The following is a 23,680-nucleotide window of genomic DNA, read 5'->3' as shown; positions in this document are numbered from 1 at the left end:
GCCCTATCCTCTCTGATTTGCGAGAACTCCCGGGACGGTTTCTCCACAGCCGAGATGAGGGAAGATGAGAGACTCTTTGTATTGCCGAAGTTGACCAGCCAATTCATCCACCGTTTGTTCCTCTCCATCTTTCCAGGTCATCACTGCCATGAGTTGGCCACAGCTAATTCTCTCAGGAACTGGATACTGGATACCCTTCTCCAGTATAGATACAAATCTATAAATCTCTTTAAGATTAAACATTTCTGTATTTCACTGTATAGGTTTAAAGGTCTAGATCTAAACCAATGTAAGTATGAAAATTCACAGTAGAATTTAGCTCAAACATATGTATGTCTGTACAACATCATTCACTGAAATGACTTTTTCTGGGAAAAAAATAACCCATTGAAATAGATTTTGTTTATTTCTGAACACTTTTTTGACTTAACATTACATACATGCAACCTGTCTTAGAAAACAGTTCCTATAAGAGGCTTTTTGGCTGATTTTGTTAAGGCCATATAAATACATATTTTCAAAGTAGAGAAAATTATCAGTCCTTATTAAACCATAAACGAGTAAATTGATCTTGTTGCAAATTATTTTTGAACAGGATGTTCTGACATAGTAAGCTTGAAAAATAATTCAGCTGCAGATATTTCTACTAAATTCTGAATATATAAGAATGTTTTAAATGAAAGCTTAAATCAAAGTATACCTTTTACTACAGTAGTAAATTTGATACCATTTTCTACAATACTTTAACCATTATATCTAATAATACACGTCTCAGTTCAAGACATGTTTACCATAGCCTTAAGGCAATAATTATCTTCACTGCATTATAAACTTCAATCTCAGATTTCCAGGTTTATTATAAGAAACACAAGGATGAAGGAAAATAGGACATACTTCACATTATCATCCTTTTGTAGGCCCGTATACCACCGAGAAGGCCGTCACAGACGAGGACCTTCTTTTGATAACTGGACATCACACAGAAAGGATCTCTGGAGTCAAAAGCTCACCACTGTTGTTGAATGACAAGTATCATGCCCACGTTGCAGTATCAACTGAATACCATCAACCAAGGAAAGCAAGCTGTAATATGGAAGTTTATTTCCCATTTATACATGCACATAAATGTTTCCATGAAATGCACACTCCATGGTTCAAAGCAGTGCCTGTCCTGTGTATTTGCTCACACTCTTAAGAAATTACTACTTCCTTATTCTTTAAAGAGAAAAATCGTCCTAAAGAATGGTCAGCCGTCAGTTAAAATGGAACTAATATTTGATCTTTAGTGTATTAGCTGGGAAGATTCAATTTTTGTTGCCCTTGAGACTAGGAGGTGTTTTGTATATTAAATTCCTATTGAAAATTGTTCCAAGCAAAAATAACTCAGTTTTTCACTTGCCTAAATACAGAGATACATCTGCTCTGCAACAAAAATACAAAGCAATATTCAGTAAAACAAAAAACGTTTATTTGAAAAGTATTATGACTAACCAGGGAAAATAGGTTTTGGGGGTTTTATGTCATTTTGTAATATTAATCCAAATTTTAAATATTTGGAATGTTTCTCTAATATCTTTTTCTCTAATAAAAGCATTTTGTTTTGCTGTTGCCTGTGTAAATCACTAATAGTGCTACTAGATTCATGTCTCTCTTAATGCTCAGAAAAAGCAAATTTCAAATAGCAATTCATTAATTCATACTCAGATAACCTAGAGGAGTTAAAATCGAGAGTCTCTTCTGATTTTGTGCAAAGCAGAACTTACTAAAAAGAACTGTAAAAGTCAGAATTGGGATTTCATTTCCAGGCTTTGGATGGAAGTGCCTTTCCTTTAATTTATCAACATTCCTTTCCTTCAATTTATCACCTCACTCCTTTATTTAATCTCTCCAGCTCCTTCTCCTTGCTGTAGGCCAGATTTGTGCTAACAATCTGATGATGGACAAGGGTATTAAAGTTGTCACAAGTGGCAGATGTGAATGCTTTCGACATGAAGGAATCTTTGGCCCCTCCAGCATAAGAGAACTATTTAATTGCACAAGGCACTGGAACCTATTTGAAAGATGCTCCTTGCCATCAGTACCCATGTAATACACATAACATTTTCAGGCATTCACGGTACACAGGGAAAAATTCAAACTAAGGCAACTTGGAACTACCTTAAAGCTGCTCTTAATTACCCTGGTGGGGAGGAGGAATCCTTTACTCACCTTCCTTACATTTAAATTCCTTACTTTCAGTTTTCATGCACCGCAGAATTGGCCCAGCCTGCATCTCAGCTCACATGCTACCACTGTTTTTGCCACTATGTTCTGTACAAAAATAATGCTTCTCTTTCCATTTATCAAGAACCTATCTATATACACGCAACTTCAATAAATTTTTTGGCCATTTATTTCTGCTGGCCCTTACTACTGTGATATCTGCATGATAATTTGGTATAATGGAACTTCCATCTTAAACATTTTTCAAAGACAGATATAAATGTCTAATTATCCAAAGTAAACAAAACTTTCTTATCTCCCATTCCTTAATTTAAAAGCTATTCCTTAAGTTAGCAGTTACAAAACTAGTGGACAGTGTAATATACACCAATATTCCTTGAACCTGTAACTTCCCCAGCCACAGCAACAATCTACACACCTGTCATAACCACTGCTGGACTGACTTTTTTCATGCTGGAGGATATTTGGGGAGGCCATGTTAACTGAGCCTATCTTCAGATCTCTCTTCCCATGTTCTTAGAAGTGATTCTTGATTATTTCCAAGCTAGGTATCAGTTGCTCTTATCAATGTATCTGAACCAGTCAGAGTATTTTTTTCTTTCTTTACATAGCAAATCCACCTCATTCCTCAGAGCTAAGAGTGAAGTCTTGAGCCCAGAATGAGGATGCCTATCCCCACACAAGTTATTATTTTGCAAAGAAATACTCATTTCCTTCAAAGGGAATGCACGCACTTGTAGCTTTGTGTGTGCCTCTGTGTGTGTACACATCATCACTCAATATATCCATCCATTTGCCAGGCAAGATATATTAGTCAAATATTATGTTCCAGGAAGGCAAAACAAGTAATTTGTCATGTCAGATTTTCAACACTCACATTACCACCAGCTTTTGTTTCCCTACATGTGTTTTTTCAGATCAGGAACATATCTGTTTTATTTTTTGCTATAATACAGGGTGAAGACATTGTTATTTCCTATGTAGTACAATAAGTACAATAAACATAGAAGGAACCCTTGAAATGCTAATGCCATTAAAGAAAGTATACAATTCACCGAAGAAATACAGATGACACTTCACAAAATGGAATCTGAACAAAGTGTTCTGCTTTGATTCAGAGTAGAAACTCCTTGCTCTTACATGTGCCTTTTGGCTAATTAATGTAATCAGAGTTTCACCTAGCTTGTCTGAAACAGGGAATCAACTTACCTTTGAACACGGGGATGTCGAGTGAAAGGCCATATTGTTCAGAGAAGAGGGTATTTTGGTGCAAGGGAAAAAATGGCTAAGAGGAATTATAAAACAAAATCCTGAAGGGCTATGAAACACATTGTCAGTACTTACACCAAGGGCATGGGTGTCAGTAACTGGGACAATGTTTTCAGTGCACAGAATCTTATCTCACACTGCACAGTACACAAAAAGACAAAAATTTTAAGAATGTTCCAAACCAAGCATAAGCCCCAATTTACTATGCTACCTTTTCTTTATCTTGTTTAGATAGGTAATTAGATATTGTATGTTTCTAGACATACTAACTCTAAACATTGGCACAATTTCAGGTAGGTAACGTGGAATATCTGAACCCATGGTTTTTTACAAAAAGGATATTTTTTCAGCATGTATAGAGTAGCCAGTCTTGAAGCTCGAAAGTTGGCTCTGACAGATCGATAAACGGCTTTCCGGAGACCAATAAGATGCTGACTAGGATGCTGTCCAGCTTTATTAAATGGGCAAGCGGCACTGACCCTGTCAAGCAAACTTGAAAAGTAAAATGTGATACAACTGTACAGATGTCCTAAAGTATTTTTAAAAGACAGTACATCAGTTTTCTTATTCCATTACTCAGAAAACTTTTTCAAACCACTCAGTAACTATGAGAGCAAAAAAAAAAAAAAATCCATCATATCAATGATATATTTAATCAAAATTTCAGATAAGCAGCCAGGATTCCCCAGTAGACAGCCTGATTTTCTATTCTCATCTGAGCCATGGCAAAACTCCTGAGGACATTTGTTTTCTCCAAAGTTGTCCAAAATGATACACTAAGGGTAGACAGGCCATAACATTATCTCTGATACAAAACTATCACAAGCCCACTGTAAGCTTCGGAAGTTTTAACACACAGATATTTAACATACACCTCTTTATATGCAAATCTGTTCTTTAAATAATTTTTGCAGAAAAAATGTGCTACTACATATTGTTTTTCATGCAAAACACTATATTCTTTCAACCTTCTCCATGCAGAATCTTCTCTAGGTCAACAGAAATATTATTTGAGTGGTGACATAGATTTTATCACCATGCAATGAATGACAGCTGTGTTTGTGGGAGTCTGACAGGTAAACACATGTTTATGTATGCAACTATACAAACATATTTGAAAATATATTTTGGTGTCCACATATTCAGGTAAATATACATTTAAAAGAAACCGTGCCATTTGCCTATTAGAATATACTTCAACATGGCTTTAGAACTGTAAGAAATTGCCTCATCTGGAAATAAACTGAATTGTGAACTGGATGAATGTTAAACATGTCTGTGTAGCGTTAAGCTGTAGAAAAGGAAAAAAAAGATTAATATCCAGTTATATCTATTCACATACAGTCTGATGCCAAACCTATGACTGAGAAACTGAAAATAGCCTAGGTGCACTCTACTTGCTGGGACTGTTTTTACTAGAATCAACTCAGGAACGGACGTAGTGTGGACAACAGGACGATGAATTGTGATGAATTGTTTGGGGACTGGAAGCCTGCTTCTGCTCTCACCTTTCCCAGTGCACGGTGAGGAGGCGATTTCATGTCCACAGTCACTTAAAAGGGAAAAGCATACAGGGTAGCTGGCAAGACTGAGGTGGGTTCCTGCATTGGTAACTATTTCTGTAGCCCATCTGACTGAAGAGCTGACTAAGCCAGCAGACCTGACCCTGCTGGAAAAACATCAGTCCTACTGCATGTGCTTAGCTGGACCATGCTGCACATTGACCGGGAGGGGAAATAGCTTATGGCCTTCACTGTCAAATATGAAAAGCAATGCAGCCCACACAGTGAGCAAGGCTGGACCCATATCAGTATGTTAAATATGATTAACGCAAGGAGATTCATGCCAAATACAGCAGTATATTGAATACACTAGCTGAAATACCATCTTAAAATATCTGCGTACCATATTAAACTATGAGTGGTATTAAAATGGTTTATATAACATCTCATAAAGTACTTTAAAATCTGAACAAAATAAAAACAAACAGCGTTAATTTCAATTTCTAAAAGTAAAATTAAAATGCTAGTCTTGCCACACGTATCACTAGGGAACACAGCATATAATGTAGTACATGCCAACCTCTAACGTTTCCCTAGCTTTTGAAGGTAACAACTGGAAGTTTTTATGGATAAACTCTCACATCAGTTTGTAGACTCAAGCCCTGGGTGAATTGTCAGAAGCAGGCTCAAAGAAAAGGAGCAAAATTCTTCTACCATAAAAAAGAGAAAGAGATCTATGTTCTGCTACAGTGATGTAAGCATTTCCAGCTCCTTTACAGAACAAATATAGCACAACTCATGCACAGCATGTACTGCCAGTATTCAGCAAAACAATTTGCTTTCCTTCTGGGAAGGCTTGTTTCAGTGTTTTTTTATAAAATAATTCTTTTTTATTCCAGTAATCTTAAATTAGCATAACTTGCTACAAATGTCTGTGCCAGACATGCCATACCCCTAACCTCCTAATGTTCCATTTATCTTGTATATATTTTAATTGGACTTACAAAACGTTATCAGCTTTGCGTATCTGCCACAAATAGCAAGAAGAAAAAAAGGTTAAGGGTGAATTTCCTCTTTCCTACTGCTCTAACTCCATTTTACTTGTAAAGAACAGTGAATTATTTCTCCATTAATCTCACAAGCCAAACTTTAAATAGGCTCTCAACTTTTAACAAACTTGTACAGACACATTAATAAAAACCTATTACTGCACTCCAACATGAAAGCAGTTTTACAAAGATGCTATATACACCAATATGTGCTCGTAGAGCTTGATTCTAGTTTAAAATATAGTAGAAAGGGAGCCTTTTGGAGAAAAGCTAATTATTTCAGTGACAGACAAGGAAATAACTACTTGCTGCTTATTGCTGCAGCCTTTCATTACGTATTCTACAGTTTTCATTTTATAATGTGCAAGACAATGGACATACTTCCATTACCCAGCGGAAATTCCAGGCTGCAACCCATGATCAGGTTTCATTTGTCTAATTGCTAATGAAGCAATTAGACAGAAATACTGCCATTCTGCCTGAGTAGAGCACTGCCCTACCTTGGCTACACAATTTCTGTAATCCAAACTACCCTGGTGAGGTCTCGGCCATCTCTGCATCGCAGAGCTTGTACCCTGCAGACATACCTGAAATGCCAAAAGCAGCGTTAAACACTTCTGAAGGCCATTCTGAAATTGGAATATCCAGTTGCCTTTGAGAGCAGCTAATATAAGGGAGGCCTAACAGGGTTCTTAGTTCTTTTTCTAAGTGGCTGCTGTGGGTTTTTTTGGGTGGGAGGGGAATGAAGGCAAAACGATGCTTGAATTGGTTAAGCATATAGCAGTCACTACCACACCGTAGTGAACTAGTGAACCAGTGGACAACTGACCAAAACCTCATCAAGAATAATTTAACATTTACAGAGATAGTCAAATATCAATTAACAAGGGGCAAATAGGGTAGAATAAAGCAAAGCCATAGATATTTCAAAGCATATGTAAATTAGCCTACAAGAACATAGCAATGGATGGTGCAATGGGGAAAAAAAACCAGCGGTGGAACGCAAGGAACTTCAGGCCAAAGCTGCAGACCTGGGCTTGCCATATCAGAGTTTAGCTAAATACAGCTAGCCAAAATCTGAACTCAGTACTATTTAAATGTCAGCTTCAGTATCTTTCCATTCACAATATGGTTAATGCACAGTCCAAACTATGCTGAGCTAGCAGTATATTAAAACAGCAGCATACATATTATTGAACAGGGTGCTATGCTACCTGGTTGAAAACCCATTCCTTCAAGGATGTACAATGACACAAGAAGATACTCATTAACCTTTCAGCTGCAACCATTTCTATTGCCATATGACTCTTTCTGAACAAGCATTAAGGCTTTGACGAGGTTACTACAGGAGAACATACTAAACTTTGTTCTGCTAAGGTTTATTGTAGCAAAATTCTGGAAGAAAAAAGGGATAGCTATTTTTCTGGATCATACATGAAGCGCTATCCCAAGCAAAGCATTTCATGGTGCCCTGTGCAGCAGCATCTCTTGCATATGTGAATGCAGAAGAGGACACTCTTGAGTTAGAACTTCCTCCAGGCTAAACCAAACCAAAACCTGTACAGCACTGACTTCTTCATACTGGACGATTGTTCCAATGTCAGACTTCTCCCACTCCATCCATACTCCAAAGTCTTTTGAAAAGCTTGCCAAAGTTTTAAGTGAAGAGGCTATTAGATCAAGCATCAGCTTAAAGACCAGTCTGGTTTTTGTTAATCTGTTATCTAAGATAAGTAGTAAAAGAACAAGGCACCAGCAATTTAGACACTGACCACAAGTTCGTTTGCTTAAACTCAGGAAAAAATCCAAATGTTTTTCTCATCTGTAATTTGGACAAGCCCTAACAATAATTTCTTTTAAGAACCCGTTTGCAAAGATAAGACTGCCTACTGCTTAACTATATGCTTCTTCAGCAAAAACCAAAACAAAACACATAGCTAGGCAGACTGAAGACATGCTTATGCATTCCAAAGGCAGAATGAAACATTTCTTCAGTGAAGCATACTGAAGGTATCTCAAGCTAAAAAATTAATTCAAAACACTAAGTCTACAGTTTCAAGCTTGCATGTAAAAACATGTGCCTGAGCGCAGAATAGTTGGTCTGGCATGAACAAACAATTTCTTGGTACACACAAGGGAATTTTTTCTTGTTTTTAGAAAGAAGTCAACTGGATTTTAGCTGTTGGCATTTCCCACCTCCTTTAACCTTAAGTCTAACTGGCACAGGTACATATCTAACCATAGGTTGTTACAAGAGAAAAGCATAGATGGCAATGAGAGTGCAAAGAAGCGGGCCTGTTGGCTTTGGGATCATTGCATACACTGAACATGTTCTGATGTCCTTTCACATAGCAAATAAGCAAAAATTACCAAATAGCTACAAGACCTAAATAACCAGGAACACTTTCACATCCCTTAAGTGGACGAGAGGCAAATTCAGCAGTAAATAATTTAAGAATCTAAACATCTCAACAATTGTATGCAAGAAAAAAGAGAGTAATGTAAACTTGATTTGAGGTGGGAAATGACCTTTGATGGTCTTTGCTGATTGCTGTGTTCTCATTACTTCAGACTGTAATTTGTTAAATAAAAATAGAATGATTTTCATTTTATCTTGTTTTCTAAAATATGAATGATTACTTGCAGGAGAGTTTATTTACATAGATTTGGTAATATAAGATACAAAAAACCCTCAAACAAACAACCCTCTAAATGACTCCCCAAAATAGTGAACTAAATTGGTTGAAAATCCATTTCTTCATGTATTTCATTGATAGCAGAGCAGAAGATTTCAAAGGCATATGAGTTTTGTGAGACTTAATTCTCCTTCAGGATGCAGGGTTTTAACACCGAGTTGTTAGAATTTATACTTTTAGTATGAATGGTAATTATACTACTTTATGTAAATGAAAAGCTTTAAGTATTATGTTTTTCAGTAATTCCACTTGTTATGGGAGACAGTGTAACAAGACCATTTTAGAAGACATCTGGCTTGAATGGATCTGTGTATTAAATAAAGTGAAATATAGACTCACAGGGTAAATCCTCTGGAAATTACTTCAGTCTCTTGAATGAGTCGTAGAGCTTTCCTCACGAGATTAGTAAAAGCTCGGCTATTCGCCACTGTTTCTTCCAGCTGGATGCAGTATTTTCGCAGGGACATTTGCAGCTTGGCTGTCCTCCATGTGCCCCACACTCGAAAGACTGCATAGACAAGCAGAACTAGTCCCCACAGCAGCCACGATGACGCCTTCCACCACGAAGGAAGCATAAGCAGTGCACTTACAAAGGCAAGAAACAGCGAGACATCCCTGCAAACAGAGAAAGTATCATCAACCACAGATTCCTGAGGTCAAACAAGTGGGAAAATCACGAAGCTTTAGGTTACGTTTGAGATTACGACATCTTATCACGGGCCTTTTATGTAGGTCCTGAAGGGAGCTGTAAACACTGAAAACTACTCCTAGTGGCAGATTTAGATGTATACATACATGGTATTACTTGGGTCTGTATACTCCAAGGAAACATTTATCTGGCTTTTTTATGGCACGAGTAAAAGAATAATGTACCACTTTGAAAGGTCAGTTTCTCTCACACATATGACTTTAAATAAAAAAAAAAAAAGGGAAAAGAAAATAGAGAAAGAAAAAAACCTGACTACTCAGCATTATAAGCCAGGGTGGGTAGGAACTGGAATATCTGTGCTTCCAGGTTCAAGAGTACAGTAGGGAAGGGCATGTTTCTTTTGGTAACAAAACCCTCAAGTAATGCCAGCTTTATTTTTTCCAGAGTCTGACTCATTTAACTTGGACACCAACACACCACTAGTTTTTAACACATTTTTATAAAGATGGCTTGAATAATCATTTTAAATAATTTGGCAGCTTTTGAAAATCCTTAAAGAACAGAGTTACTAGTATCTCAGAATAGAAAAATTCAACAAAAAAAAGTAACTGCTAGAAAATACACTATGGTTCATATATAGTATTATAGTTGCAGTTTTGTAAAATTATGACAGTTTTCACAGACAGGGATGGGATATGGGCTTCAAGGTGCATAACAACTTCACTTTTTCAGAATTTTCTGAAAGAAAAATATTCACTTTCTTCACCCCTTAAAGCTGCGTATCCTGTATTTAGTTTTGGAAGTATTCACAAGGAATATTTTCCCATTTCTGAAATAAGACATGATCTCTGGGTTTCTATTTTCTGGAGAGTTTTGTGGTCATATTTTAACAAGCTTTACAAGTGTTAACTCTTCAGGGCTACTGATATGCTTCAGTAAAGGTCCAGGGTTAAAATATTCCAGATATGTAATTAACTTTAAAAGCGGCAGACACACAGTCTATAACTTCCTTGGTACATTAAAAAAAAAAAAAAAAGAATCACACACACACAAAATGAATCACAGCAGTGAAAGACTGGAAGGGATTTAAGAGCTCACTTTGTCCATTTTCAGTTTCTGGTTAATCCAGATCATCACGGACAGACTGAAGAAGAAAATGGAGACTCCACAACCCACCCAGGTAGCTATTCCAATTCCTAAGTATCCTTAGAGTTCAAAAGATTTCCCCCAAGTCCAGTCTCGATCATTGGCAAATTAATCGCATTATTTTTCCGCATATGCTTCCCTTTTCTGAACAGAATAAACAACGACTGATCACCACCTTCTTATTAACTACCTTCTACACATTGTAACACTGTTCCATCCCACCTCAATTTTCTCCATTTTGGCCAAACAATTCTAGCACACTCTAATATTTCCGAAAGATTACATTTTCTAAACTCATTCTTCTTCTTGTTCTGCTCTGGACTGTCTCTAAATTACCTATGCCTCTCCAAGTGTGGCATCCAAAACCAGATGCTGTAGTCTAACACAAGGCTTAGGGAAACACACAGAAAAGTAAACCCCCGTGTCCTGCCTATAACAAGGACACCAGGATGAGATTTGCCATTTTCTGAATAATTTGCTGATGCATTCAATTTATGCTCTGCAATGATGTGCAGATCCTTTTCTGAAGTAGTACTGCCTACCCAATTATTCACCACTTTGTGTTTGTTAATTTGATTTTTCCTTCCCAAGTGTAGCATTAGACTTTTGTCTTTATTGACTCTTCTATTGATTTCAAGCTATTTCTCTAAGCTACTTTTGAACTCCATTCTGCCAAAACACTTACAAACTTGGTGTCATCTGTAAGCTGAGCAATATTCACAAATTTTGTAAGTTGTACTTTATCATCTGAACAGTTAAACAAACAATGAATAGTGCTAGGACCAGGACAAACCACTGGAAAAAGCTGGTTCAAAAGTTCTCTTGTTTGACAGAGAGCATCAATAATGACATATTACAACTTAAACGGTTGGGTTTTTTAACCTGCTGTGGCTTTATAATAATTTTATCTATTTTCCTAACAAATGTATGAAAACATAGCGCTGGACTGTGTTATGAGATTTTTTTAATCTACTGATTTTTGTCCATTTCCGAGCAAGTCACTCTGTCAGAACACCCACCATCCTTGTTATTTTTCAAATACGGGTGGTAGCTGTTCAGACACTGCTGCAGCTAGCTCCTTCAGTATTCTAGGGTGAATTTCACCAGCCTCTGCCGACTTGAATGCATCTTATTTAAATATTCTTTAGTCTGTTCTTCTGGTATTCTACATCTGCAAATTAACTGCGTCCCCCCCAACATATTTTATGAAGACCAGAGCAAAGAAAACACTTTTCAATTCAGTCTTCACAATCATGTTTCATTTATCAAGATCACCATTGTATAGCTTTAGAAATTCATTAATTAATCAACCACGTTAGTTCTTCCTTATAGCACATATTAGGGTTTGGAAGTATCCATTCATGTTCATGTAGCTATCTCAGATTAAAACTTACTCTTTCAATGAAACGCCTGAGGAAAAAAGCATGCTTATACAAAAATTTGGGGACTAGTGGACCGAAGACTCGAAGACCTGAGGAAAAAAGTAGTTACTTTATTGCTGCATTTTATATAAAGAGCACACAATATATTTTTTGCTTGTTTCTCAGTGAATATAGTGGTAGATATTCTCTGTACAATACCAAATATTAGGAGTTGCTAGGGAGCGTAGCGTTGGAAGCTGTCCATTTTCCTGTTGCTTACACTGCCCTGCAGACAGGATACTGGGGTCAAGGAACTCAATCAGTTCCACATCCTCCTGCAGCAGAACTTCCTGTTGCAGGATGGTACGGAGCGTGTCAAACCGAAATCCAACATCCTTACCACAAACAGGCAAGAGAAAAAACAGGCATTAGTAAAGAATATGCAAATTCTTAAAATTAAGTTAGCAGAACAAGGAAAACACCCAGACACTCTACTGACAACAATCTGTTCCCAAAGACTACAGGAACGTTTCAGATATATCACAAGTAGCTACTTAATTTTTATTAAACTTGCTTAACTTCAAAAACTCACATACTACCTAAAAGTTCAGACTTACAGGATGCATCACACTGACTTTGTGATCTGACCTAGATAGTAACAATACCTGGAAACATGCCACAGATTATGCCAATATATTTGCATAAGAATCAGAGAGGTACTACCTCTATTAGAAGATCATTAATAAACAGCAAACACTTTTTTTTTTTAATGTCACGACATAATTTACGTCATTAACAAACAAAACAAAAATTAGAAAGAGAAAGAGAGATATTACAAATTAGTTAACAAAAAGTCACCTGTGGACATTTAATAACAGTAGGGTCAATGCACTGGACTCAAGGCCCCAGCCAAGGCAGTGAAGTCCTCTCCTGCAGGATTCTGTGCCTTTCCCAAGGGAACTCGCTCCAAACATGAAACAGCATGGGACTCTGAAGACCTCACACTTGCTAAACTCCAGGCAAACTTCAGGGAGTGAGTTACTCTGGATTTGATGTCACGATAAGCATTTGCTATTTTTTTTCCCTACAGCTATAGCTCTTCAAGACAAATACACAGCTCTTGAAGACAAATATATCCATCAGAGAAGCCCCCTGAAATTTTAATTTGCATACTGCACCAAATTATAATTACAAAACACTTCAAGTTAAGAACATCATAACAAAACCCAACAAACACTGAACACATGCATCTTTGCATCTAGCTAGATTACAGGAGGAAAAGGAGAATATTTCTGTAAAACCCTCTAGTAGAAGTTGTTAACAGAAATATGACATTTCACAATACAAAATCTGTTTAGTTCTGTCATTGACAGAATGAGATTCTTTATGAAACCATAAGATAGCTAGTCAAAAGTTTAATTCCATACATTGATGTCCCTTGCGATAACTTGCATTCTACTTTTAATGGAAAACATTTGTTTCAGGACTGTGTGCAAGAGGAAACTCTGCCCTCCTCCGACACATCCTGTGTCATTTCAGTACCCTACTGTAGCATGCAGCAAGAGAAACATGTTTTCCATATTCTTTGGTTGTGTCTCCATCTCAAGAAAGTAAGGCTAAAAAAAGCTGTGAATATTATACCTTTGATTCATAGGGGAAGAGGGAGGAATTAAAAAGACAACCAAAGATCACTAATGAGATGTTTCAGAGGAAATTTTGTCCTCTTAAGATAAGGGAGAAGAGATAGCAATTGGACTTGGCAGAACTCTCTGAGAAATGGAAACCCCTAAGTTCTCATGTTGCTCAACATTTTTTTATTTTGAAGCTACATTTGAAGACATCACACCTATATCACAATAGAAAAAAATAAATCAAAATTCTAACTTTTAGATTCTGGAACAGTCTGACTAATGTGACATTTGCAAGCCAGACTAGGAACCTGAAGCAGCTGGGTGCAAGTTAAAGCAGATCTCAGACAAGGCCAACCTAGAGACTGAACTGGTTGAAAAGTGGCGTTGCAGAGAACAGGTGTAAAGGCAGCACAAAACTATTTTTAACTATCTGGGGTAGAACTATCACCCTTCAGGTCTACCCTGCACAGGCTGACTTGGGCCCTAAAAGTTCTTGCAGGCTCCAGGAGTAGGAGAATACAACTTCTGGTGAGGCAGATGGACAGCCAACCTGCTTCTGAAATGCTGAGATGAGAGCACATAGGTAGTACAGAGAACTGTTCTTGCCTCTCCCTACAGCCAGACCGCTACACAGATGTCGTCTGCTCTTAATGCATAACACTGTTCTGAAGCATTATAATGAAGGTGCCTTCATTTGCTTCACTTTTCCCAAATGCAGAAGCACTGTGGAGAGCAGTGAAGAAACAAATAGGCCAGGATGGTTCCAGAGGTAGTACAGCTGCACTGCGTTTGTGCTACGCCTGAGCTAACAAGCTGAAACAGAGCACGAAGCAATACTCAGATAAAGCTCTAGAGTCTTCTGTCTCGAACTGTGTCTGCAAGGTGCTAGGCTGCAACATATGGCCTTTCTCAGTCAGCGTCTCCATACTGCCTTCCACCAAATGGGGTAGCTACACTGTAGGTTAACTCCTTTCAGCTTTCAAGAATTTCTTTAATTTCTCACACATTTTGTTTTAATCTCCCTTCCACATTTTTAACATCTTCAAGCTGGCTACCGATATTTTTCCTGTTCTTGTGTGCCCAATTTGCCTGGCACAGTAACTCTGAAAACCAGAATCAATATTATCTGAAGAAGTAAAACTCTCAGAGCCAAAACCAACAGTACAGACCAAAGATGGTGCTCAGAGGATGAGGTACAGAGGAGAGGAAGACTTGTGGATTAGGAAAGGAAATGGAAAAAAAAAAAAAGTGATCACTTACCAGTCGGTGAAGTATGTCATCATTTTTCTTATATTGTGGAAAAGGAAACCAACTTCTAAAGAACTCAACTAGTTTTGACAGGATGCCTTGCTGAAGGGAACAGAAATTACTCCAATTAAAAAAAAAAACCAACCCAAAGCCAAAAAAACCCACAAAAAACCAACAGACAATTCCTTTATTTTTGCATTTGCTTTCCTTGTTAACTCAGACCCAAGTACCTGTAAGGAAGTTTCGCTTACTGTGTCTGGCCTAACTTCAGAGTACGCTAAGGGAACATCTGCTTCCCGTCTACTTGCCTGTACACAAGAGGGTGAAGTAAAGCTTTCAGTAACCCCACCTATTTGGAGCATAATGGATTGTTATGTTGTACTGTTAAAAATAACTAGCTAGAATTAGTTTGATCTCAAGTTGGCAGCTACTGCATCGATATGAAAGACCTTCTCCTTGAGAATAAAAAAAGCAGTGAAGTTAAATGGCTGACAGGGACTGAAGAAAGGTAAAAGACCAGGAGAGGTACAACCTGTCCCTTGGCAGACCACCGCAGCTTGAGGACAAGGCTCTGGAGGAGTTGTGAACAGAGACAGGGAAGACTGACTGTAAGAAGAGGAACTGTCCCAGAAACTCTCTGTCCCAACCAGCGTGTGCTATCAGGTACTTTCTCTCCATGCTGCTTCCCATGCAACCTAAATCCACACTTTCATCTCAGCTGTAAACATAACTTCGAACACCACTAATTAGAGGGACTCCCTCTCGGTCATCACATTTTACTCATGTATCTTCCTAAAATATGATGCATGAAAAATTATAATTAAATAGATGCATGATTTTGCTTCACTCTGCTGCCATTCAATGAAAAAAACGGAGTTTTTGACACACACTGTATATCTACTTTCCTCAGACTGAGTTGACAGGAAGTAGTTTTCAAAATATTTACTTACATATATTTCATGAATTCTGAGGCCCTACCTTTTAATCTGCAGATTGATGACATGTAATACAATCAAACAAAATGTATGCCAAAAAAAATTAATTGTGGAGCACTTACATTTTGTGGCATACTGTTTCAAAATAAAAAACCCAAACCCAAACAGATTATAATAGCTTAATGTGTAAAGGGGGTCTGCATTAAATCAGCTGCTTCTGTTTCTCCCTCTTCGTTTTTTTTCTTTTTTTTCCCCAACTATAAGGTGGGAAATAGAAGAGTAAAACCAAGCAACAGGAGTTTGGAGCTTTGTGGTTAGCCCTGCGATCAGCCTGACAGCCCTCTGAAAGGCACTGCAACACAAGTCTGAAGCAACAAGCCAGGGCAGAAAGGCTTTGAGTAATGTCAGAAACTGTCACCCTAAAGCCCTTATGCTTCACAGAACAATTTTTGAAATAACTTACTTTGGCATCCATTTAGGTAACCTAACTCAAGTTTTTCTTTACTTATGTCTCATCTTTCTGTGTACGGTTAGAATTGCAGACCTATGCCAAAAGGAAGTGTTTTTAGGTCAGTGGAGAGACAAACCAATAATAGGAGTTTCATAATGATAGCTCTTCCCGACACACAGACATCATCGTGGCTCATAAGGAGGAGCTATCCCAGCAATCCACACTTCTTACACTATGGAATAAATCCAAGTGATTGTATTTTGATGTTGCTCAAGGGCACTGACAGAAGTTGGAAGAGGAGAAGAATGTCACAAACTGCAGCACTAGATTATCCTCCAAGTTTCTTGTAAAGTGGCGCAAAATAAAACAAAATTTTCCGATTATAGTTTGTAGAAAATTGAGATTAAAGGAACAAAGGTCCTTGCTCTGCATTTGAGTTGCAGACAGATACTTCATTCAGAAGTACTTTTCCCAGTACTTTGAAAGCAGAGTACAGAAAGAATTGTCCATTTACTATTTAAAATTATGCCTCTTGGAGCCTACCTTTTTCAACAGCTTAGCCTTTTTGTCCATTTACTATTTAAAAGCATGCCTCTTGGAACCTACCTTTTTCAACAGCTTAGCCTCTGTAAGTCTTTGGGTTTTTATTGTGAATATTTAAACCTATACCAAGGATAACTTTAAACTGCTACCAGCTGACTAGACTAGACTGTGGAATTACTGAAAAATCCCCATACTAGTGTGCTACGTAAGTAATCTTTTGGTTAATTTCCGTGTTTTAGTTTAAAAATAAAAATCTGGACTTGCATAAACACTCAACAGGCATGTCAGTGCTTGAAAACACAAAACAAGACAACCCACTGTCTTGGGCTGTGACCCAGTAGAGTGCAGTAACACATTACATTATTCAGATCCTTGGAATAGTGTCTCACAGTTTGCATTCCCATTGGGAGTGTAACTGACAAGTAAAACAACTTTCATCAACACACAAGTCAGGTCATGTTGCCAATACTTCTGGAATATTCTTCGTAAGAGAACTTTAGAATACCACTCAGTCAAACTCTCTGTAAACTGAATAACAAAGCTGTGTGACTACTAACATTTTAAAAAAACAGCATAGGATACTGTTGTGGTTCAACCTCAGTCGGCACATTTTAGATACATTCATTTGAATCTAAAATAGAATTCTAAGGACTATTTCTCTTTTGTACAGGATGAACCTGAAATGGCAAACTAGCAGGTAATGATAGCAGAAACAAGCAGAAAGAAGATAATGCTACACATTAAATACCTTCCAGCTACCCAGAGCTAGCATTAAGTGGGTGGGAGCCCTAGACAAAGGACTGGTCCCTCTGCCTTACCACATCAGGTCACCTGCACAGCTAGAGGGCTAGCTCCAACACAATCCTCAGTAGCTGCCTCCAGCACCAGCCCTGTTCTAGTGATGAAATATTATCACATCTAAGATGGGATACGGTGCGACAGCATAATCAATTTAAACATTCAGATATGCACAGCAGTCTAGGAAAAGGAGTGAGAAAGGAAAAATGTAAATGGGAAGAAATACATTCCTTAAAGATCAAGCAGAATTACCCAAATAAGATTTAGTTTCAGAAAACAGGTCTAGGAGCTCTTGCAAACAGTGCTTTTGAGTATCAAGTGATCATGAGACCAGAACTTTAGCTGTAACTTTCTCCAGAGATTGGTACAGCCAGGAACACTGCACCTATAATTACCGTGCTAAATCACATCTCTACACTCCCTCAGATGAAAGCCTGGCATTTCATCAGCCCTCAGAACACAACCTTGAAGCACCTTTACAGCTTTTCAGCCCAATGTTCATTAAGACCATGTTCCGATTAAAAAAAACCCACCAAAACCACACACACAGAGAACTGTTTAAGACATGCTTCAAATTCAACTGATGCCTCTGCCTTTCATTAAGCCTAAACCATATGCTCTGCCTGGCAGGACAGCAAGGCACAGCAGCAACATTTGTATCAGTCACTAGGAGCCTCTTTTTCTTCCAGATTTATTTTTTCAGTCCCTGAAGATCACAAACTAGATCTTTGCCTTGCCAAAATCTTGCTACATGTCACCAAATTGTATCTGTCTGCACAGGGTTCCTACTTGACTGAACACAAGAGGAGTAAACAATCTCAACTCAAAGACAAAGCAATACTGCAGCTTCTCTTTTTATTCTAATAAAGTGTTTAAGGCATTTGTAAACTTGCTTTTCAGAACAGAAGGAAAACAATACACACATACTAGGCATCACTCAGCATGGAACATCATCTACTCCCTGTGATAATATTTTGCATTACACTAAGCCTCAACTAAGATCATTTTATATTAGGACTGTGGGTAGGCACATATTCAGAACTCAGAAACCATTTGTTTCCCAGACATTTTATAATTTCAGTAGACTAGGCCAGCGAATGCTGAGAGAAGGGAAGTGATAACAGTCTCATGTAAAAATAAGGAAATGATTGGAAGGGAATGTAAATGATTTGCCTGTACGTCATACAAAAGTTGCAACAAAGCCTCAGATCCTCCTAAATCCAGTCTACTTTTTTAAATGTGTGGCCAGCTGCTTCTTCCTCATTCTCTTTCCTTTTGAGACACCCTACCAAAATGGGACACAGAAATCAAACGACAAAAACAGACTTTCTGACATCAGATTACAAAAGAAAAGTGTTAACGTTCCCAAACTGGTACTGGAACAGCAGCAAGAAGAACCTATGACATTTTATCACTAGAAATTACACACAGGTTTCTTCCTTATTTCCACTACGTATCCTTGTCTAGACAGAGATGACACAATGTGAATGTCATCCTAGTATTTGTGAGAAATGGACAGCCCATTTTCACACACCCACTCCCTTCAAGTTGCAAGGCAAACCATGATGAATTACTTCTACATCTGACACAATACTGGAGGATTTGCTCCCAACACAATAAAATTAAGTGTAAAATGCTTGAGGGGAAGGAAGGGGGAAAAAACAGAATAATTGAGGCTTTTAAAAGCAGTATATCTTGACACTTTTGACGTTTTTAACCCCACAGCACTTTTGTACTAAATTTGGTGGAAATTATATACATGAACACAGTATCATATTGCTTTACTGACTTCCACAAAAGTATTTATGCAAAAAAGTAATGCAGTTAACAAGCTGTAGTCCACGCATTACTTCATAGTAATGAACAGATAATCAGCCAATGAAATATGTCACCCTAATTTTCAGTTAACAGTGATTTAACTAAAGTCTTCCTGCACTAAGCCAGAATAGGTATCTTCAATGTAAATGTACCACAAAACTGCCAATAGCTTTAAAGGGAAAATATATTTTCAGGTGGTTTCTGAGGGTTATGGTGAGTGCCAGCTGACAATTCTGAAAAGTGGACCTAATAGTGGACCTAGTAGTGGACCTAATATTTCCATGAATACTTTTAAAGGTAGTTTAAACTATAAAAAATTGTGAGTTAAACCCTGAATTAAATTCAGTCTTGCCTTGTGACCACTGATAGAAGCAATCATTATTACAAATGCAATAGCTATCCACATCAACAGTAACTAGAAATCAATTTATTCATTAAATTTAAAATAATCTTCCATTAGAGAAACCAGCCAAGGAAGCATGGAGACACTGCAAGAATCACTTCTCTTCCTGCACTCAGTTAATCTGTTTCTTGGGCTCACAAATCCTCAGCACATGAGACTGGAGTTCTGTATGAAGCTCCTTCATAATTTTTTTCTACATGATTGCTGAACTCTTTGAAAAGTTGTAAACTCTGCAAGAACACGGCTGAACAGTACTAAACTTAGGGATTCTTATTATAGTATGATTATTTTTCACAGGCTCTGTCTAATCCATGTGCTGGGCATGCAGTGGTACTTACTGGTCTGCTCAATGGATATGCACCCTGCATCTTATCTACATGGTCATCTTTGATCAGAAAGTGGGGCGTGAGAGAAGGGAGACATGGCACACTTCCATAGGACTACAGGTCTTAGAAACTGGGGATCAAGGCTGTGAAGCAAAGTGCGCAGTGCACCTGCCCAACAGGTAAACACAAACTGTGGCCAATCTATCCATGAAGATAGACTCCAACTGAACTGAAGACCAAAGCAAAATGTTTCATGTTTTATTATCCTGTCTTTTCAAACGGACTAATGAGTGTGTGAGGAAGCTTATATAGTCTATACAGAGAGCGCTTGAAATGAATATCACTATATGAAAATATGACCCATCACACTTCTCTGAACACTGCTAGATGAATAAGCTTCACACTGCAACTTCTAAATTTCCACTTCAAAGACTCGCATGTCAGTCCTTGCAAGTACACCATACTATTGCAAACATTTAAAAAACCACACATTCTTCCCCCAGATCAGAAAAACACCTGACTGATGTTATCCACATCAATTCATACACTTCCGAATCCTACCCCACTTAAGACCCTACACACATAAGAACAGATTAAAAATCCCACAAGAAGAAAATACTTCTGACCTAAAACAAAGGAGGAACAAGAGGGACACATACAAAACTGAAAAAAAATTGTTGAAACAAAGCCTAACTAACTGTGACTATTACTTGGCTAATTCCTTGAAGCATCTGAGAACCGAGTAGTGGATATACGTCAAGATGGCATTATTTGAGAGAAGATCCTAAGAAAAGCATCAGCCTTCCTCATTTGCCATATGATCCCCCCTCCACCAAAACCTGCAGGGAGACCTTCTGGAGATCTCGGGGCCACTCATATCATATTGCCTGTGTTTGGGAAAAATAGGATTCTCTCCCCAGTTCACTGCCAGCTAGTTGGGAGGGTGGAACATTGTGGAGCAGGGAAGCGGCAGAGGTTACAAACAAGAGGAAAGGGGTTGCAAACCTCTGATTTGAAGATCGCTGAAGAGGTATAAAGCAGGAATGAACAACAGGAAAACTGAGCTCCAATGGAAGGTTAAAAGCCACAGCAGGCAAGAATCAGATGACCTAAGGTGGACAAAGATGGAAGCTACTGGAGATAGTGGGGAGAGAGGAGAAAGAAATGGTAATTCTTCAGAGGCAACGCATCAACCCATGAATGCTTGGTTTGGGTTCTTACCTGCGCGCTGCTGCCCACCTCAGCCTTCAGCGGCCAGGACAGAGAAGTCTGCATGGAGGCCGCTTTTTCCTCCCAGCTTAGCACATAGCTGGAGCATGTCCACTGAAAATTGAACTCTCCACTGTGGAAGTGGAAGAGGTAGGCAGAAAATAACTGCTCTTTGCATGCTCCATCTAGGTGCTAAGGAGAAGACAGACCGACTACTGAATTTTCAATATACTTGTTGCAAAGAGATTCCTACATTAGCTGCCTCAAAAGAGGAACTTCCTCACCCACACTACAGCTCCTCATCCGAGTCACATTGCCTGTACACTACCAATAACAGTAAAATACCATTTATTTTTAATAATGAAAACAAAAAATGCATAGGCCTGAGTAGGTGTTAAATGGCCAAATTCTCAAGCATAATTTTAATACCAAAATGTTTAAAAAAAATCCACAAGCCTTTACTTAAAACGATAGAGAAAGAAGTCTGAGCTAATCAGCTGATGATCCTTGTCAGCTGTTACTGTTAGAAAATTGCCATAACCTAAGCACAGTTCTACTATCTCATTCAGATTGGTTATTGTATTTATACTTCCCAGAAATCCTCTTTCTTAATATGTTTTGTCACAGAGTAAGCAATATTTAGCAACTGAATGCCTGAGAAGGGCTGGGAACTATAAATATTCTGTTCCAGAAAATTACAGGTTTTATTCCCAGAATGTCATGCTAAGCTAACATAATAATATCCAGTACATAAGATAACTTACAACACTCAAAAAATTAATTATCAAAGTCTCTTGCTTCCCTAGCTTACATAAGTGCAAGGAAACACTCCAAACTATACTGGCAAACCATGCATTTCCAAATACATTTGCAGACAAGATACGACAACTGGTTGGGGTTTTTTTTTGTTTGTTTGTTTTTTTCTTTTTTTTTAAATACAGTAAGAGATTTATCTTTATCCCCTCTGATTTTGCCTATTTGTGAAGTAATGCAGTGCTCTTTTGAGAAGATAAATACTCAGGAACAGGAGAGCGCTCACTTTCTGGGTGGCATGCGCAGTCCGCTCTTTCTGGCTTTCCACTGCTGCACATTGCTCTGCCTTCCGCGACACAGATGAACATACTTCAAAATCTGTGTGTCCCAAATCCTGCAGATACTGGTAGAGTGGGGAATTCTGAAAGAGAGTTAAAAAAAGAAAAATGAGAAAAAAAAATGTTAAAAACATTCCCTGTTTCCCACAAAACACAACTGTGAATACAGCAACCACACAACCAGCAATGAAGGGATTGAGAGCAGCCCTGCAGAGAAGGACTTTGGGATAGTGGTGAATGAAAAATTGGACATGACCCGGCAATGTGCGCTTGCAGCCCAGAAAGCCAATCATATCCTGGGCTGCATAAAAAGAAGCGTGGCCAGCAGGTCGAAGGAGGTGATTCTGTCCCTCTACTCCACTCTGGTGAGACCCCACCTGGAGTACTGCGTCCAGCTCTGGGGTCCCCAGCACAAGAAAGACATGGACCTGTTGGGGCTGGTCCAGAACAGGGCCATGAAAATGATCAGGGGGATGGAACACCTCTCCTACGAGGAAAGGCTGAGAGAGGACTTTTCACGAGATCCTGTAGTGACTGGACAAGGGGTAATGGTTTTAAACTGAAAGAGGCTAGATTTAGATTGGATATAAGGAAAACCAATTTTTACAATGAGGGTGTTGAGACACCGGAACAGGTTGCCCAGAGAAGTTGTGGACGCCCCATCTCTGGAAGTGTTCAAAGTCAGGTTGGACGGGGCTTTGAGCAACCTGATCTAGTGAAAGATGTCACTGCCCAGGGCAGGGGGGGTGGAACTAGATGATCTTTAAAGGTCCCTTCCAACCCAAACCATTCTGTGATTCTATGCAACAGGAAAAAAAACCCAACACAGTTAATAGCAAAGAAGCCAAAATTTTGCTTTAAATACCTCCCTTAAGTTTTATCCTGACCATAATGAAAGAGGCTGCAAGACAGTCAACACACAAAACAATGTGATGAGAAATAAGCATGCAACCAATCAACTTTTCCCACAGCAATATTTTTTCTAGGCTACCTGATAGGGTTCTTTAGCTTATAACTTACATGTTTTCAATAAATAAATTATGTATTTGGTAATATATTTTAAAATATTATTGTGTGACTGTTGTGGTTTAACCTCAGTCGGCAGCTGAGCACCACACAGCTGCTTGCTCACTCCCCCCCCCCCTGGGTGGGATGGGGGAGAGAATTGGAAGAGTAAAAGTGAGAAAACTCATGGGTGGAGATAAAAACAGTTTAATAATTGAAATATTATAATAACAACAACAACAACAATAATAATAAAGAATATGCAAAGCAAGTGATGCACAATGCAATTGCTCACCACCCGCCGACCGATGCCCAGCCAGTCCCCGA

At 38.4% G+C, this 23,680-nt stretch overlaps 1 protein-coding gene across 1 annotated transcript in view; it reads right to left on the bottom strand.

The window, feature by feature from the left end:
* VEZT (vezatin, adherens junctions transmembrane protein) overlaps positions 1 to 22,378 on the bottom strand; it is a 47,324-nt gene extending 24,946 nt beyond the window's left edge. Inside the window, exons 1-5 of the mRNA XM_019474038.1 lie at positions 22,297 to 22,378; positions 14,787 to 14,872; positions 12,115 to 12,290; positions 9,079 to 9,354; positions 3,835 to 3,984 (exon numbers count right to left, since the gene is read on the bottom strand). Of these exons, the coding sequence (XP_019329583.1) occupies positions 3,835 to 3,984; positions 9,079 to 9,354; positions 12,115 to 12,290; positions 14,787 to 14,872; positions 22,297 to 22,378 (770 nt within the window). The remainder of the gene's footprint in view (positions 1 to 3,834; positions 3,985 to 9,078; positions 9,355 to 12,114; positions 12,291 to 14,786; positions 14,873 to 22,296) is intronic.
* Positions 22,379 to 23,680: the final 1,302 nt, after the last annotated feature.

The sequence above is a fragment of the Aptenodytes forsteri genome, unplaced genomic scaffold (assembly GCF_000699145.1).
Source record: "Aptenodytes forsteri isolate BGI_AS27 unplaced genomic scaffold, ASM69914v1 Scaffold360, whole genome shotgun sequence".
Classification (NCBI taxonomy): Eukaryota; Metazoa; Chordata; class Aves; order Sphenisciformes; family Spheniscidae; genus Aptenodytes; species Aptenodytes forsteri.
Note: the sequence above shows the minus strand (reverse complement) of the source record. Positions and strands in the feature narration are given on the sequence as shown.